Source organism: Poecilia reticulata, linkage group LG17, assembly GCF_000633615.1.
Source record: "Poecilia reticulata strain Guanapo linkage group LG17, Guppy_female_1.0+MT, whole genome shotgun sequence".
Taxonomy (NCBI): domain Eukaryota; kingdom Metazoa; phylum Chordata; class Actinopteri; order Cyprinodontiformes; family Poeciliidae; genus Poecilia; species Poecilia reticulata.
The window spans coordinates 10,799,852-10,817,769 of NC_024347.1; the positions used below are offsets into that span (position 1 = coordinate 10,799,852).

The 17,918-nt window shown below is 42.5% G+C and overlaps 1 protein-coding gene across 1 annotated transcript in view; it reads left to right on the plus strand.

Moving 5' to 3' along the window:
- Positions 1-17,918, plus strand: part of LOC103479283 (receptor-type tyrosine-protein phosphatase S-like) — a 43,500-nt gene that overhangs the window by 20,308 nt on the left and 5,274 nt on the right. The window contains exons 8-26 of the mRNA XM_017309866.1: positions 265-600; positions 714-907; positions 1,047-1,073; positions 2,371-2,488; positions 2,673-3,317; positions 4,115-4,209; positions 5,170-5,426; positions 5,560-5,647; positions 5,794-6,012; positions 8,106-8,263; positions 10,266-10,277; positions 10,506-10,618; positions 12,177-12,274; positions 14,178-14,301; positions 14,750-14,925; positions 15,063-15,182; positions 16,684-16,838; positions 16,975-17,260; positions 17,784-17,913. Of these exons, the coding sequence (XP_017165355.1) occupies positions 265-600; positions 714-907; positions 1,047-1,073; positions 2,371-2,488; positions 2,673-3,317; positions 4,115-4,209; positions 5,170-5,426; positions 5,560-5,647; positions 5,794-6,012; positions 8,106-8,263; positions 10,266-10,277; positions 10,506-10,618; positions 12,177-12,274; positions 14,178-14,301; positions 14,750-14,925; positions 15,063-15,182; positions 16,684-16,838; positions 16,975-17,260; positions 17,784-17,913 (3,351 nt within the window). The remainder of the gene's footprint in view (positions 1-264; positions 601-713; positions 908-1,046; positions 1,074-2,370; positions 2,489-2,672; positions 3,318-4,114; positions 4,210-5,169; positions 5,427-5,559; positions 5,648-5,793; positions 6,013-8,105; positions 8,264-10,265; positions 10,278-10,505; positions 10,619-12,176; positions 12,275-14,177; positions 14,302-14,749; positions 14,926-15,062; positions 15,183-16,683; positions 16,839-16,974; positions 17,261-17,783; positions 17,914-17,918) is intronic.

The window sequence follows — 17,918 nt, forward strand, 5'->3', positions numbered from 1 at the left end:
TATATTAAAGCTTGTGGTTGTAACCGAAATAGATTCAGAARAAAATAAAATAAAAATCAATGGGTATTGATACTTTTCCAAGGTGTGTGTTCTTTATTTCAGTTCAGTTTACTTTCATTTCTTATTGTTTCCTCTTTTTTTTTTTTGCCCTTGCTTTCCATCCTTGTGCTTATGATTTTTCCCCTCTCTTACTGCTTTATTGTTTGTTTTTTTTCATATCCTAAACTCTTTGCCAATTTGCTCCCTTACCTCTATCCATCCAAGAGCCCTCAGCTGCACCTGAAGGTGTGTCCTGCGAGAGTGTCAGCTCCACCTCACTGGGAGTGAGCTGGAGGCCGCCTCGGGCGGAGGCCCAGAATGGCGAGTTGGCAGGTTWTGAGCTSAAATACCAAAGAGTTTCTGGGACAGGAGAAGATGGAGGAGAAGGAGGAGAAACTCAGGGCTTTGAGGTGGATGGGCCGCCCATCACAGCGCAGCAGAGGCAGATTGTGTTAGAGGGCCTGGAGAAGTGGAGCTGGTACAACATCACGCTGGCAGCCTCCACAGCARTGGGGACCGGACCCAGGAGCCCGGCCGTGCTGTGCAGAACTCACGAGGACGGTGAGGATGCGTGTCGTTGATCAGACTTAAATGCTATCGATTGGTTAGTTTTTATTTACCAGTTGGGGACACTCTGTCTTTTTTAATTAACTCTGCGTTCTGCGTGCGCTCAGTTCCCGGCGCCGCTCCCCGTCAGGTGGACGTTCAGCCRCTCAACTCCTCGGCTCTCCGGGTAACATGGCGCTCCGTGTTGCCACGGTTACGGCAAGGCCAGATACGGGGKTACCAGGTGCACTTCAGCCGCACGGAGAGCGGTGAATCACGCACCCTGCCCCGAATCAAAGACCTCCTGTTGGACGAATCCCAGGTGAAATYGCCATTTCGAAGATAAACCGATGCTCATCTCTAATATCTGTAAACATTTCCCTCCCGTCTAATCTTTTGACTCACTCCTCGTCTCATCTGTCTCGGCTGCCTACGGGGGCGTGCTTCTTCTGTGTGACAAGATGGAGGAGGATGATTCGACTCAGTATGTGAGTGCAGACTGCCGGTCGTTTTCCCACAAGGAAACTATAAATGAGCTCACAAGCAAATCCATCCAGCAGAATTAGTCCCAGACTTTAAATTCACATTCTTAACAAAGATTTAATCAAATCCTCCGYTATCTAATTCTATATTTGTTTGTTGGATTACTTTGAACGTGTCCCAAAAAAATTTATCGTTTTACGTTTAAAGAAATAAAGTGGAGTAATTAATGATACTTTTTCCAAAAACATATACTATTTCCATCAGACTGGATATAAATTTATATATAAAAAAAACATTAAAAAATGCATATTAAAGTACTCGTACACTGAAACTGGTAATACAATAGATGTTCAAATGTAAAATCTTTTGATAATTCTTCATTTTGTTATTACATCTCCATCACAATAAATTAGAATCTAATTGAAAAGTTATTTTATTTCAGCAACTTATATTGAAAACCTACGTACTGACATACTGTGTGCATGGTGTGCATCAATGGCACCCAATTTCAAGTGATAATATTTGGTACTTATTGCAAAACCCACAATTCTCAGAAAGGTATAGTTTCAAAATAAGTTTTTTTTTTTTTACGTATCATTGGAGCATTGGATTGTGGAACAGTTCTCCACTTCTCAATGGTGATAAGCCACAAAAATGTCACTGCTAAAAAAGGTTTGGTGCACACAGAGTTCTATATCCCATCAAAATAATAGAAGGTTAAGTGAAAGGAAAAACATTKCTACAAAAATTGGGCCACAACTAACAGGAAGAGCCGAAGTCGCAATCAATTTATTGCGTTGAATGTACAGACCACACGTCTGTCAACAGACCACACGTCTGTCAACAGACATTTCTGCTTATACAAAGAAGAAAATGTGTTCTTTAATTTGTTTTCTACCTTGTTTGTGAAGCGTTGCATTTAACTCTGTCAACAAAGATAATAGTGTGACGAGTGAAGAATGCAGCATTTGGAGTGATTTAGAATTTGGAAAGGGTTCGGCTTTACTCAGAATAGAAACAAGTTTTAGATTATTCCTTGCACACGTTGAAATGTGATTCCCGACAAAACTTCTGATTTATTATCGCATGTTGGAGTTATATTTTATCAAAGCCTTTCATCTATCATCTAAATTACTTTAAAATGTGCTTAATTAGTAAGTAAAAAGGAGTATTTGAAAACAGTAATTGTTTTTGTTTCAGTGTAGTGATAACTTGTGCACTCACATCATATTTTTTAACAACTAATCGCTTTTTCCGTAGAAAAGAGGTTCAGTATTTAATGGTGTGTTTTCCCTCCATCAGGAACTGGTTTTAGGAGGTTTGAAAGCAGAGACTCTGTACTCTGTCTCAGTGGCTGCGTACACCACCAAAGGGGATGGAGCACACAGCAAAGCTAAGCTGGTGCAGACCACAGGGATTGGTGAGCACATGTCAACTATATAGCGCTCTGGATTTAGTAACACATTCAGGAATTGATCTTACAGCAAGCTGTGCCGTAAATAAACGGCAGATCAATGCTAATTTCCTCTGCGAGATTTACATGATACATGGTTTTAGAGTGCACGTTACAACCGATTTTATGCTGCCCACTCTGTTGTCCACAGTGCCCGGCTCTCCGTCCCTGTGGGTGCGTCCAGGATCCGGCTCGTCTGTGGTGGTGAGGTGGTCTCCTCCRCTCGAGTGCTCCGAGACAGGTTCTGATGGCCGGGCGGCCCCAGTGGAAATCCAGGGCTACCGCCTCCAGTTCGGGCCAAAGAACGCTTCTTTAAACGGCACTGTGGATTTCCAGCCTCAAGAGAGAAATTTCACTGTCAGAAACCTCTCCCCGGGGTCCTCCTACGTCTTTGTCCTCTCCGCGAAAAGYCGAGCCGGCTACGGAAACGCGACACGACAGGAAATAGCCGTCCCCACGTGTCCGCCTTCAGGATACCCTAAAATAATCGATTTYGTGAACGCTACCTGCTGCTCCCTCCAGTTCTCCTGGCTGCCCCCCTCCCCGGACGAGTGCAGCAGCACCGTCACAGAGTACACCGTCGCTTACAGAAAGGCTTTTGACTCGGGCTCCTCTGCCCTCCCGGCCTCCTCTGCTGCCCCCTGGCTCATCACACTTCCTGCAAGTGAGTCCAGCTATACCATCTTGGGCCTGAATCACAGCACAGCCTACGAGGTGCAGCTCAGAGCCCACAACCAGGCAGGGCCAGGCCCTTTCAGCCCTGCTCTGTTGTACCTCACCCTGGCCTTTGAAACAGGTAGGGCTGGCCGATGGGCCCGGGGAAAACACCTTTCAGCTCCTAAGCACTGGTTCTACTTCACTTCTCCCCTCATCGTGGAGTCCACCTCCAGACACTAAACTAAAACGAAGTCTGGGCCGGTTTTTACAGGTCCACTTTTCACCAACTCACCCCCCTTGTCCCCGAGAGAAGGAGTTCTGCAAGTCTCAGAGGAACACAGCTGCTCCCACCCCCTTAATCTCCTTCACTCACTCACTCGTACCTTCATCACCTACCCTTCACCACCAGTGGAAGCAGGCTCATAGTTAATGGATGTTTGCTTCAAGAGCACTGCTTATCACAAACCCTCAGGTAAAAGTCAATACTGAGCCCAGAGTGTACAGTATCTACAAGAGGAGGTGAGTGTTTAGTCTCATTTGAAGTGAAAAGTGGCGCCTGGTGCCGTATCTGCAGGTAAGCCTTTTCTTATCTGATAGACCTTCACTGCCACCTTCTCTCCGAAGCCTTGCTGACATGCTGAATTCTGAACAGAACCAAACACGAACATCCAGTCTGACAAGTGTGGCATGTCACATTACCGCAGCCAATCTGTCCGTTACTTACTTTTTCATGTCATCCACTCTCCTCATCACCTGCCCATCCTCTTAACCGTCATGTGCTCCTCTCCGAGTAACATTTTCCACCTCAGCAGGTTTGCGCTGGGAACCTGGAAGAGCCTCGGATTTCCTCTCATTGATATGTGATAAGTAACCATTGTTTTTTTTTTGTTTTGTTTATTTGTTTCGTCTTTGTTTGTTTTTCTGCTTGCATCCCAGATGTGCCGAGAAATTTCTCTGTCAATCTGGCCACCAAGACCAGCGTTCTTCTCACCTGGGACTTTCCAGAAACCAGCAACCCCTACCGCTTCATTGTACGTCCCAACCTGGTGCTGGTGCTCTGCATCAGTGCACCGTCTGGTACAACACATTAGCTCAGATAATTGTTGAGGGTCTGTACTATTCACTACGGATGCTGGTTAAGACACACATTTGCCCTTTCATGCCTGTGTAGAATTGGTAGCTTCAGATCCTGTTGAATACAAAACAGAGTCAGCTGTTTTGGRGCGATTCGCACCACTTCTAATGATTGTGGAATTGACCTACTGTTGATTTACTGATTTTCGGCTTGGACTAAAATCAACATGTGCTTTACCTATTCTCAGTTCAACAACTTTGCTACTAACTGCTAATGATTTATGTGTTTGTAGTTGGTTTTAAGAAATCGTTTTGTCRGTATTGGTTGAAATCAGGTTTGCTATTTCGTCCTACTCTATGACTTTACGCGACACAGTTATAAAGATACAGCCTTAAACAGTGGCGTCATAGCAACAAAATCCAACAAAGCTGCACATTTTCAAAAATCACTCAGAATTAAAAAAATATATATCTGAGGTCACACAATGTTTGACTGAAATACAAAGAAATTAGAAAACAGATTTAGTGTTAGAGCCCTCAGCTCTCATTGGTCTTGTTATGTCAATAGAAACCCCATAACTGTTATTGGTGCTTCTGGTAAAGATGTGGACAAAAGCCCTAAAATAAATAGCTTTTATGGAGCTATGGTGCCCCAAAATGCCACTTTTTACTCAATAGATGTTGAAGCAATATGAACACGGGATCTCTTGTTTTTCATCGTCGTGGTTGTTTTAAACCTTTTAGGTTTTGTTCTAGAGGTCAGCAGCTATTCTTTGTATCTGCGTCCCGACTTATGAAGATCAATACATMTTTTTTTTCCCAAGCCTTTTAATACATCTTCACCAAGGGTACTAATACAGTAAATGTGGTGGCTGTTGTATAGAAATGTTGCATATTTAACTTCTCCCAACATCCAGGTGGAGTACAACCGTCAGAAGATGGAGGTGGACGCGCGTCTGAAGAAGGCAGTCATCCCGAACTTGCAGCCAGACACCAGCTACGACTTTAAAATCACGGCTCCCGAGGGCAACATGGGAGGCCTCCGCCACCGCATCACAGCCAAAACGTCCCCACCGATCACCATCCGCCGTCCTGAGATCGACCAGAGCCGCCGTGAAACCGAAGCCACGGTCACCATCATCCTGCCGTTGCTGGAAACTCGCACTCCCATCAAGTATGTTTTTTTTTCAGGGTTTTTGCTGAGAACAGATGATCGCACTTTGTAGCAAACTATACATAATGAGATCATTTCATAATGCAGAACAACTTGGGCTCATATTGATTTTTTTCCCCCTTTGTTTCAACAGGAACATTTATGTCGTTGTGGTTCCATTGCGGAGAGCCCGCGGCGTCATCAGACACCTGAAGAGTCCGGATGAAATGGACCTCGAGGAGGTGAGAACCCCCCAAAACAACAGCACCTACTGACCCAAAAACAGACGAAAGTCCTTCTCCACAAACCCCTGGCGACAATTAGCTATTTTAACAACAACCTATCAGCCTTAGAGTTACGTTTTTCTGCATTTTCTTTCTCCGCGAAGCTTTTGAAAGACATCAGTCAAAGGCAGAGGGATTCTCGACAGCAGAAGCAGGTGGACCTGAGGCGGGCTTACATCACAGCCCGTTTCACACCTGAAACCCTACCAGCCTTCTTCTCTTTGGGGGACCAGCTGGACTACGGAGGCTTCGAGAACCGTGCTCTAGAGCCGGGCCAGGAGTACGTCTTTTTCATCCTGGCTGAACTCAACTCCACAACAGGGGTACGAACGCCACTTCCAGTCGTCTCCGTGCCTACAAAACATTCCTCTCTCCTTCTCGCCTGCAGGTTATCGCTATGAGTCGTGATCAATACCAGCCTCACTGCTAAAACTATACAATTCCCGTTAGTCAAAGTGTGGTTGGCAAATGCAATAAGCCTCTCACACTTCCATCACTGCTGCTAATAAAGAGGGAGCTATTATTTCCTTTGTGCACTGCTGGCATGTTAGTGCATTTCAGCTGAAAAAAAAAACATACATATGTAATATGAATTATAATAGAATTTCAAATTGAACAAAAGCCCAAAGGATATTTTGTAGAAGCTCTTCAGAACTAATACAAATGCAGCAGTTCAGAGCTTGGAAAGAGGAGGCAGTCCCTTCATGTTGTAACATCCTCACATTAAATTAGTTGTGTCTGGTTAGTCCCATGCAATCCTTTGCAACAGTTCTGTAACAATACAAAGCTTAAAAATTAGTCCATCCCTTTTTGCAGTAGCATAATCGCACACTGAAAAGAAAAGAGAAATCCACCCTTTGATTCCAGTGCATATATTTAAAAAAAAAATCACAGTAATAACTGCTTTAACAATATCTGCAGTGCCATAGTTATTGGATTAAGTAACAAAACTATTAAAAGCGTCCAAGCGAAACATTTTTTGCTGTGTCATCTCTTTGGTCTCTTTTTAGAGGGTAGAACCTTTTTAATTTATTCTCCATGTCATCTTTTTCGTGGCGTGAATGCAGTGCAACTCAGATGTCAAAATGTAACTATTCAAAATGGGAAAGACAACAAAATGTGCCAGGTCAAAACGAGAATGAAGTTCATCTTGTTACCGTTCACAGTGAGCTAGAAGATGCCACAAATATGAAAAATCTCATTCTTAGTGAACTGGAGCAAAGAATGACAAAACCTTCTACATGGGAAGGCATGCCTCGCTTTTCTGACATCTGAATGCAAACATGACAGGTTTCCTAAATTCTTCTGTGCTTTAGCTACATGAGACTAAGATTGAGCTTTTCGCCAACAACATGAAATAAACAGTTTGTGAGAAAGCGCCTCCTCCTCATTGTTTAGACTGGTTGAGAATGTGTCATGCTGCGGCTACGGTTTCCCTTCGAAAAACCTTCTGCCTTTTATAGAGCATGTGACATCACTAACTTTTTAACCCTTTCATGCATAGTGGTCACTGCAGTGGACAGCTATCTAAAAGCCATTTTCTTGTGCTTCTTGTGGATTCTTATGTTATAAATGCACACAGACCACTGAAGTGGACATGAATGCATCATAAAATACACCATCAGCTTCTGGCCATCAGCTGCAAATGCAAGAAATTATTTTTGTTAAATCCAATATGGCCGACAGACAGGAGGAGGGACTGACTGACTGAGTCAGTCCCTCCTTCTACTGTAGACGACTGTTGCAGGTAAAAGAAAATAGTGTGACATCAGATAACCCCTAAAGAACAATACTACTGATGTATTTTTTAAATAACAACTTTGTATTTGGAGAAAATTACAATTGATCACCAAAAAATAAAATAAATAAACCCAATTTTTTTATTAATTTTTTCCTACCTTTTTTTTATGCCTTAAGAAAGTAAAACAAATTGGAATAAAATCCTGACACAAAGGATCATAATTCATGCATAGAAGGGTTAAATCATCAGAACGTTTTAAATAAAAATCTAGTTGTCTCTGCCAAATAAAAAAAAATGTTAGGAGCAAAATGTTAATGTTTAGCAGGATAATTATCTAAAATAAATGGCTAAATCAACACAGAAATGCTTGACCTGACACAAAATGAACCATCTATATTTTCCACCTCGGTCCCTGGTCCTAAACTGGATTTAGGCTAAATAAATAATTTAATAATAATTTTTTTCCCCCATTTAAAAGCTTGATTTTTCTAATAAGGACTCTAAGACTACATGATTAAAATAAAAGTTGGATTGACAGAAAGGTTTTTAAGACATCTTTATTATTAAGTTTAATTCTTACATTTTATTTTTGTACGCTTTTTATATTTTGGTCTTAGGTCAATGCAAAAAAAAAGAGTATTTTTCTGACAATGTTCCTGTGATGTTGCTGTGCAGAGGATGTACGTGGCCAGCCCTTACACAGACAAAGTGATCGCCCCGGACTCAGACCCCCAGCCCTTCGATGCGGGCGACGGACTGATCTGGGTCGTCGGACCCGTCCTGGCCGTGGTCTTCATCATCTGCATCGTTATTGCTATCCTCCTTTACAAAAAGTGAGTGGCAGAGCTTCATGAAAAGACAAATGTCAAGTTTTCAACCACAGTGATGACTCATCGCGTCGGTTGCACCGAGTAAATGCCAAAGCAGCTTTGATTCTCTTAGAGGATGAGACTGGCTTTAGTCTGCGCTTTTCTTACATAGTAAAAAAGAAACTTCTTTGAGTGGGCTTTCTGACTCCCAGTGTGTCACCATTCAGTTGTTTTTCACACTTACATCAAACACCCAATCCCAGTAATTTTATGCAAGAGTTGTGTGCAGAAACATGTCTGTTAGTGACTGTTTTTAAGCTGAATAAATGCACATGCGATGTGGCAATGTAGGCTGATAGCAGCAGGAGAGTGTTTTTACAAAAAGCAACTCCACCGGGCGGTGCGTTGCATCAATTATTTTTTTCCCCGTTGAACTTTTTTAACATTTTGTCATAAACTTCAATGTTTTACTGGGGGTTTATGTGATAGATCAACATAGCACAGTGCATAATTTGAAAGCAGAAGCAAAAGTTTACATGACACAGATGTGTCGTCATAGTCTTCAGACATTTTTGTCTTTTTAGTGTTTAAAAAACAAAACTCAACCTCAGTCAAACTGGTTCTTTCACTGGTTCTTTGTTTGCCTTTAGTTCTGGTTGTGTGTTTAAGATCAATGCTCTGCTGGAAATTCAAGCTTTGTTTCAGTCCCGAGTTACTTACAGCTTCTGTCAGGTCGTCTGCCGTTAGTCTCATCTGTCATCCCTGTCTCTGCTAAAAATAAAAAAGTATAACATTTGTGGGATGCTTCCATCCTTGTGTAGATGGTGTGTTCAGGTTCAGGTGCAGAATTGGCTTTTGAACATATACACACTAACTAATTCAACAAATTAGAATATTATTGAAGATCCATGTTGTTGTAAGAACCTTATCACTAAGTGGAACACATTATGTGGATTAATTACAAGCAAACAGATTGATGTTTGAAAGCCTCTATTTCTGTTAATTGTGATTATTTCCCACTTACAACTAATGAAAACGTACAATTTAAAAATAGAGTCAGACCAATAAAAAAACTGAAATGCCGTCTTAATGAGACATATGTTTCTTGGAGGTTGTCGCTGTCAAAAAAGTACTTTTAATCTAACAAACAAGACACATCAGGATGTATATTCTGACCTACTGAATACGACCGTATAATGTTCACCGTTTTCCATGTTTTCTGTGGAGGCTTGGGACAAATTGCAAATGGGACTTCCAATTGCTTCCTACAGTTAATTTCTTCTTGCTGTAGTTTTTAAAGGACTAAAATGACTAATATAAGTACATTCTCCCACCTGAGCTGAAGCTGAGTGGATCTCTGCGCCTCCTCCAGAGTTACCACAAGCTTATTTGGTGGCTTGCGATTATTAGTATTCCATAGCAGACACCTGCAGACTTTACACAACATCTGTACCTACGATACCAATCAATTGCACTCAACTGGAGCGTGCAACAGGTCGCACTGCATTTTATTTAGGGGCGTCTTGGTAGTCTGAATACAAATGCACACCACACTTTGCAGATTTTACTTGTAAAAACAAAACTTTGAAAACCATGTATTCATTTTATGAATTGCTTTGTGTCGGTCTGTCACATAAATTCTCAATAAAGTAAGTCGAGGTTTGTGGCAATAACAAGACAAAGTGTGGTATTAATACTTGCAGTTCGCTGTAAAATATCTTGCACTGCGCTCTGTCTGCTTGCAGCTCTTGTTTATATTCCGACCAGCAAATGTGTTTACCGCTCTGCCTCTTTCATCCAAACGTCCAAAATCCATCAAATTTGTTCCAGTCTAGAAGTCTGTTCAGGCGGCAGACAGCCGTCAAAGCCCGAACCCGGCCGCACGCCTGTGATGTGTGCTGCGAGTCATCAGGCTTTTGAATACTAATGCAGCAATATTGATTTATCTCTCTAACCATCTCTCTTGTTTCCTTCCTTTTCTGCCTCTAATTATTCCGACCCTCGCTCTTTGTTTCGCGGGAAGCAGCAAACCTGACAGGTAAGATTATACCGATGTCGGACTCTTTTGTTCTTTTTTAACCTGCGGCAATTACATGCTAACCGTACACCGTACAGAGAAATTGAAGAAATCCGTAAAACACAGCGAGAGCTTTTGCGCTTTTTACTTTACTTGAGTGGAAACGCTAATGATGCCGAGTCAGACTGGTTAGGTGTAATAACTGATTATTTTTTTTTTTTTCCTCTCCCATTACCGGTGTCTCATCAGCAAGCGCAAAGACTCTGAACCAGGAACCAAGAGCCTTTTGAGCAACGCGGAGATGATGGCTCATCACCCGACGGACCCCGTGGAGATGAGACGCATCAATTTCCAGACTCCTGGTATGAAGCCTGCGCAGACGTGCGCTCCAGTTTTTGCATGATGAATTCAACTTCCAAGGGCTCATTTAGTTTAATTCATAAATAAAATATTCAAAATATTCATGCAGCTAATTTTATCCACTGTAAAAAAAAAAAAAAAGAGAAAAAATTATGCAGACATGACTTCAAAAGAAAAAAAAAAGTTGCTCCCCACTGGAGCAGCTCATACCTGGCAGCTTTGAGATCAAAAATGGCCGCTGCCCAGGTAGTACAGTCAGTGATTAGTCACGTCTGAGTCACAACGTTTGTGTCAAAAAATCTCATCACGTCCGTCCGCCCACGTCCCACATGCCAGGCTGCCGGAGAGAGGCGTCGGAGCTCCTGAAGTTAAAATAAAATATGTGTCGTTGGTTAATAGTGATCATTTGAGGAAAAAAAAATTTAATTAATGGCTTGCCATATCTGGAGAGATCTGAGAAACACCTTTCTGTAGTCGTGTCCAAGGATGCTCCCTTTCCCCTGCCTTCCTTGGCTTTGCATTCAAGTCACATGAAAGGAGTTAAATTACGGTTCTTGCTCTGTTCATGGCTGCGGCTTGCCGCTGCTACTGCATCTTGTTTTGAGGAGGTGTCGGGATCTGTCAGCCCGGAGAAAGGTTACCTGCCAGCTTACGTAAAAAAAAGGTCAAAAAAGACGCATTCGCTTTTATTTAATCAATAGATAAAAGCTTTAACTCTTCTATTTTTACATGTTGTCGGGAGGCAAAGAAAACCCCCGCAGACCTCATCGCCTCGTCTCTTCGCTTTCATCACAAGACTTTTTATCCTCCATGTGTGGCAGCAACCTTGAGACTCCTTCCTCGCCCACTCCTTCTCCTTCTTCTTCCTCTCCTCCTCCTGAGAGATTTGTTCTTTTGAGACGGCGCTCCGCGCTGCTGAAAACTCATCTCCAGCAGAAACAGTCCGGCTGTGTCCGGGCCGGGGTCGCCGTGGTCGTGACGCGAGCAGGGTTTGTCGTGGTTAACCTCTGCGAGGGGGAGAAAATAAAAAATAATAATAATTTCGGTCATTTCGAAATCGGAAAAACATCCAGGGCGCCTTCATTTTGAAGGCGGAAATGTTGCCTTGATTCATTGACGTAGCCGCTCGCCATTTTTTAAATGAGGATGGATTGCTCTGGCCTCACTTTCCCCTCGCCAGCTGTGAAACAAAATTACCGAAGGAGCCAGAGGTAGCTTCCTTTACGTGCGCTCGCTCAACCCCCCTAATTAGGGCGCTGTCTGTGTTTGTTTTCGCCAAGTCACCGCTCCTCCAAACATGGAAAAAGCAATTTATCAAAACAAATAAAAAATAAAAAAGATGATAATTCCCAAACAAAAGCCTCGCCTCACTTCGCTCTGTCCTCGCACATGGATCATAATTGATTTTCTGCCTCAGCGTGCTTCTTAATGGCATGTGATGTCGCCGCTTTGTGTAATTATCCTCACATTGTTGCATGAAAAGTGAAGCCGATCTTCAGTWATTTGGGTTGTTTAGTTGGATGCGGCGTCACACCTCTGACCCCCGTCCGTGTAACGCAGGAATGATGAGCCACCCCCCCATCCCCATCAGTGAGCTGGCTGAGCACATCGAGCTGCTGAAAGCCAACGACAACCTGAGACTCTCCCAAGAGTACGAGGTGAGCAATACATCATCGTTTCATATGCATAAATAAATAAGCAGACGACGTCCGTCGCTCTTTAGAGATGCCGAGGCCTGATGCGCCTCCGCCTCATACACAAAATGTTATTGAATGCTTATCTGTTTGCAGGTTTATGTTCATTATTTACTCAGCGACACGATTTATTGTCGTTACTTTCCATTGTGCCGTTCAAAAACGACAAACAAAAAAATCGTGTTGTTTAAACTATTTTCGAATTTTAAAGCGTTACAGCGACAAAGTTCTGCAGGTTATTTTTATATTTGGTTAGATCAATGTGTTGTAGTGAAAAAATATCAAGTGGAAAGAAGATGATTTGTTGATACATTTCTTATTACAAATAAAAGTCTAGAAAGTTTGGGTTTTTTTGTGTTCGTCTTCCATGAACCAGCGCCTTCTAGCGCCACCTTTTGCTGCTGAATGTCTTTTGTTTCCACCAGCTTTAAACATCTGGAGACTGCCTTTGTTTATTTTTTTGTTGTTGTTGGTGGTGGTTTTTGTTTTTGCCAATTTTTCTTTATTCCTACTGAAAAAAGCACCATGATTACAGGGAAAGTGCAGGTTGAGTTTTCCGCCACACGTTGCATTTTGTATGCAAAAGTTACACTTTGGTCTCATTTGAGCAGAGCACCTTCCTCGTGTTTTCCTTGTTCTCGTTGTGATAAACTGCAAATGAGACTTCTTATTGCTTTCCTTTTTTATTCTGCCACTCTTCAACAATGGCCTGTTTTGTAGACCGCCTCCCATACGACTTGTGGCACAATTTAAAGAGCACTTGTCATGCATTTCCTTTCAACATTAGTTCTTACCTCTCTATAAAGGCTAGATTTGTGGCGGGCACAACTAGTAGTTGTCTTCTCGACAGGTACTTCCACCTGAGCTGTGGATCTCTGCAGCTTTTCCAGAGTCAACTACAGGCCTCTTAGCTGTTTCTCTGATTCATGCTCTCCTTTCCCTATGTGCCTTTTTAATACCTTTTGTGTGTCCATGTGTTTCTTTTGTGATTAAAGGACCTCATTTTTTGTTTTACTTTTTACACTTCAGAACAACGACAAACTTGAATCTCAAATCGGGGTGTTATCAGTCGATCAAGTTTCAGCAGCAAGACAGTTCAAAGTGCTTTGCATCATAAAAACCACAAAAATAAAGTCACAAACACAACATACAGTCACCAGCTGAGAAACAAACATTAGATTTTATTATGTATTTAGAGCTATTTTATAGCACAATCAAGTAACTATGTTATCTTTAGTTGTTGTAAATATGCTGTACATATCAAACCTGACTTAAAAGATGCCTCGAAATTGGCCTCTGTCACTTTAAGAAGCTCCTGCTGTTTCCAACAGTCATCACAACACATTTTCTCAATTTTYCTGTCAACAACCATTCTTAGGAGCGTTGAACTGAAGTAGTTCCTACGATGAGATTTAAACTTTTCCTCAACTGTATCCTTGACCTATCTGCTGTTTTCCTTGTTCCACAGAAATCTTTTGTTCTCTAATGTTCCCTAACAGTGACTTTGCATAACATCTGGATTTAYATAGAGTTAAACTGACACGCAAGTGGAATCAGTTTATGTACTAAGTCGCTTTTGCAAGCTGTTATTTGAAGTGGATTGTATTTATTTTATACAAAATAAATAAAGTTTTTTTTTGTGTGTGATCTTTTTAAAAYCTTTTTGTAGGCAAGTCAAAATTGAGAAACAAAAATACAATACTGAAAGAAAAAAGAACAGGATGAAAGTAGCACAGAAATAGTGGATTTTGTGTAGAGGCAAYGATTGCTGCTTACACAAAACCACAACATAATCTGCTAAAGTTTGTGGTGGAATCGTGACGACATAATGCCTCTTTTAACGAGCGATGTCCGTTTTCTCTTCCAGTCGATCGACCCCAGCCAGCAGTTCACCTGGGAGCACTCCAACCTGGAGGTGAATAAACCCAAAAACCGCTACGCCAACGTCATCGCGTACGACCACACCCGAGTCGTTCTGGCTCCCATAGACGGTGAGTTTTGTCCGAAGACGGCAGCCGGGGGGCAAGAAGTGTCTGACGGGAGAGAGTCTGAACAAATCTGAGCTCGCTGTGTGAACTTGGCAGACGTTTTCAGAGGGAGAGGGCGAGTGAGCCGCTGCGTGATAGGTGAAATCTGAAATTTGCAAACACTGCCGTGTGCACTGGCATGAAACCCACAAACACCGGCGAGTGCATTCGAGTGCGGCCGTCCCCTCTCCGGAAACAAGAAGCCGGCGAACGAACGGGCTTGATCTGAGACTCATGAATTTGCAGCAGAKCGCTGTGTTTGTTTTGCCGTCGCTCCGTGAAAGCCGCGGCTGCCAAAAACAGCCGTTTCGTTTGATCGCTTGATGTCATACCAGGAGGTTAATTTAGCGCGGCACTTATGCAGATTGCCGCTTTTATCGAGAGCCTCACGAAGGGGTTTTTTGTTTCGCAGGTATCCTGGGGAGTGACTACATCAATGCTAACTTCATCGACGGGTACAGAAAGCAGAATGCCTACATCGCCACCCAGGGGCCCCTGGCGGAGACATTCGGGGACTTCTGGAGGATGGTGTGGGAGCAGCGAACCGCCTCTGTCGTCATGATGACGCGGCTGGAGGAGAAATCTCGGGTTAGGAAACCGGGCCGTTACCCAGTGACCTAAATGCACACTTTGCTTCATCTCAAGCACTGAAACACATTGATCTACTTTACCAGCGTTCAAAATTTCCATCCTATTTTTACCTTATGTGTTTGTACCTCCGACAGATCAAGTGCGATCAGTACTGGCCGAGTCGCGGCACAGAGACATACGGGATGACCCAGGTCACGCTGCTGGACACGATGGAGCTTGCCACCTTCTGCGTTCGCACTTTTTCCCTGCATAAGGTAAAGCGCTTTGCTCACTTTYGACTTTACCCGTCCTTCATTTTGAATTATTTGCACCGAAACCTTCTTTAATCCCCCCGAGGTTGACGTCTGGACTCCAGGTTGACATTGGACTCTCGTGAATTACTGTCATCGCCGAGCAGGCGGTGTTTGTGGATAGGYAGAGGCTAATAGATTGGTCTGGGTGTCGTGGAGCGCTTAAACCAGGCCACGGTCCGTGTGTCAGGGGCTGAGATGCAATCAGTGCTGGAAGTGGAGCGGTTTCTTCAACGCAGGGCTCATCTAGGACCGTCAGTSTGCCGTGTCCCTGTGGCCTACTTAGGAGCACCAAAAGTAGGCCAACTGTAGCTTCCCAGCACTGCTTCTCTATATTTTGGTGATTTCTTGTGAAACATCCAAGTGCAGAGCGTGAACGATTTAAATATTTAAAAATGCTGTCGTTATTCATGTCTCCTTTTTTTTGTACGCGTTTTAGATTTGTTTTAAGAAAGGATGATTTGTATGTTCCAGTGGGATGTTTTTTTTTTTTTGCTATCGATTGCCATCGTTGGGTGAATCCGTTATCCTTTCCTGAAGTTCCTATGTTTCTAAACCCCATAAACTTTTTCACATTTAGTCACATGATTATGACTATGAATTTTGTTGCATTTTATTAGTATTTTTTGTCTGACAGACTTTGACTCAGTTCTTTAAAGAACCACCTTTCRCTTCAAGTCCCTTCCACATTTGCACATCTACAAATTGATCATTYTCATTCTTTTTTCAAAAACAGAGAAAGTTYRGTCAGTTTGGATAAGAGACTATGAACTAATTTAGTTCTGGACTTTTCCTGGGCTACTCTAATAAACATACTGGCTTTAATCTCAAACTCAGACAGAATATGTATGGTGGTTCTCCTGCTAGAACCCTAAGTAATATCCACAACATTCCCAAATCTTTTGCTCTAGGATTTTTTTATTATTATTTTTGCTCTGTCTGCCGTAATAGGAAAAATAAAACAGAAAAATCAAACTACTAGAATAAAATTCTAATATTATGACTTTGTTTTTCGTCATACGAGAGTAAAGTACCAACTTTACTCTCGTATTGTTTAGACTTTTTTTTCTCGTCCAACTTTATTCTTGCAGTATTATGGCTTTTTTGTAGTACGACGTTTTTCTCTGAATATTATGGCTTTATCCGCGTAATTGTATTTAGCCTTAATGCTCAGTCATAATCAGATCAAACTCTATTTTTACTAGCAGGCATAGTGTGTTCATGGAGGTGTCCTGTGTTAGTTTTACAGCAAACATGGAGTTTTGCAAGTTGGCCAAATGTTCAAAGTTTGTAACAAAATGTGAAGAAAAGAAAATTAAGAGGTATAAATACTTTTGCAATGCACTGTAAATCCAACCATCATTATAAATAAGTTTGGKTTTTTTTATATTTATTGTACTTGCGCTTTCAGTCATTCAGGCATGTAAAGATGTTTTTTTTTTTTCCCATGCGTTTCTCCTGTCAGAGTGGCAGCAGTGAACGGAGGGAGGTGCGTCAGTTCCAGTTCACCGCCTGGCCCGATCATGGCGTGCCTGAATATCCCACCCCCTTCCTGAACTTCCTTCGCAGGGTAAAAGCCTGCAACCCTCCTGATGCCGGACCCATCATTGTTCACTGCAGGTGTGCACACACATGAAAAAAAAAAAAACAAAGATGCAAAATGACAAGAAAGAAAATGTGTCCGTTTCACGGCTTTCGCCGATTTTTCATTTCAAGCACGCTGCAAAAAGTTATTGTTTTCGCCTCTTTCCATCAGCGCCGGCGTGGGTCGCACCGGCTGTTTCATCGTCATCGACGCCATGCTGGAGCGCATTCGGCATGAGCGCACCGTGGACATCTACGGCCACGTGACCCTCATGCGCTCGCAGAGGAACTACATGGTGCAGACGGAGGACCAGTACAGCTTCATCCACGAGTCCCTGCTGGAGGCCGTGGCCTGTGGGAACACGGAAGTGGCAGCCCGCAGCCTGTACTCCTACATGCAGAARCTGTCCAAGGTGGAGCCTGGCGAGCACGTCACCGGCATGGAGCTGGAGTTCAAGGTGGGGAGAAAAATGCCAAAGGGCTTAAGTGAAACTGTTGGAAAATSACAGAAAAACACCWGAGTTTTCTGACTTTTTTTTTCTTATCATGTCGTCAAGATGTGTTTGTGAACAAACAGGCTTTTTGCACTGATTTTATATTCATATTGTCTCCTGCATTTATGATTTTCTCTATCAAAATCAAAGTATGTTTTGTTGTTTGAGGACCGAATGATAAATGTGCACAAAAAAAAACCCAAAATGGTACATTTCACCGCTTTTTCTGGCCCTCCTTTATCAGCTTTTTACACTGATACTAATAAATAATTGATSTCTCTTTTTGTATTTTCATGGAAATTTATGTGAAACATGTCATTAATTATGAATGAAAGAATAAGTAATGAATGTCAGACAACTTAAGTCCAGTCTAAGATAGATTTTAAAATAGAATAGAAAACAAAATTAAAAATGAACAGACAGACCTTTTAGTTGCTAAATAATCAAAGTTTTTAAACTCATAATGTTAATTTCTTTCTCATTGCAGCGTCTGGCCAACACCAAAGCGCACACGTCGCGGTTTGTCACAGCCAACCTCCCTTGCAACAAATTCAAGAACCGACTGGTGAACATCATGCCCTACGAAACCACTCGCGTTTGCCTGCAGCCCATCCGCGGCCTG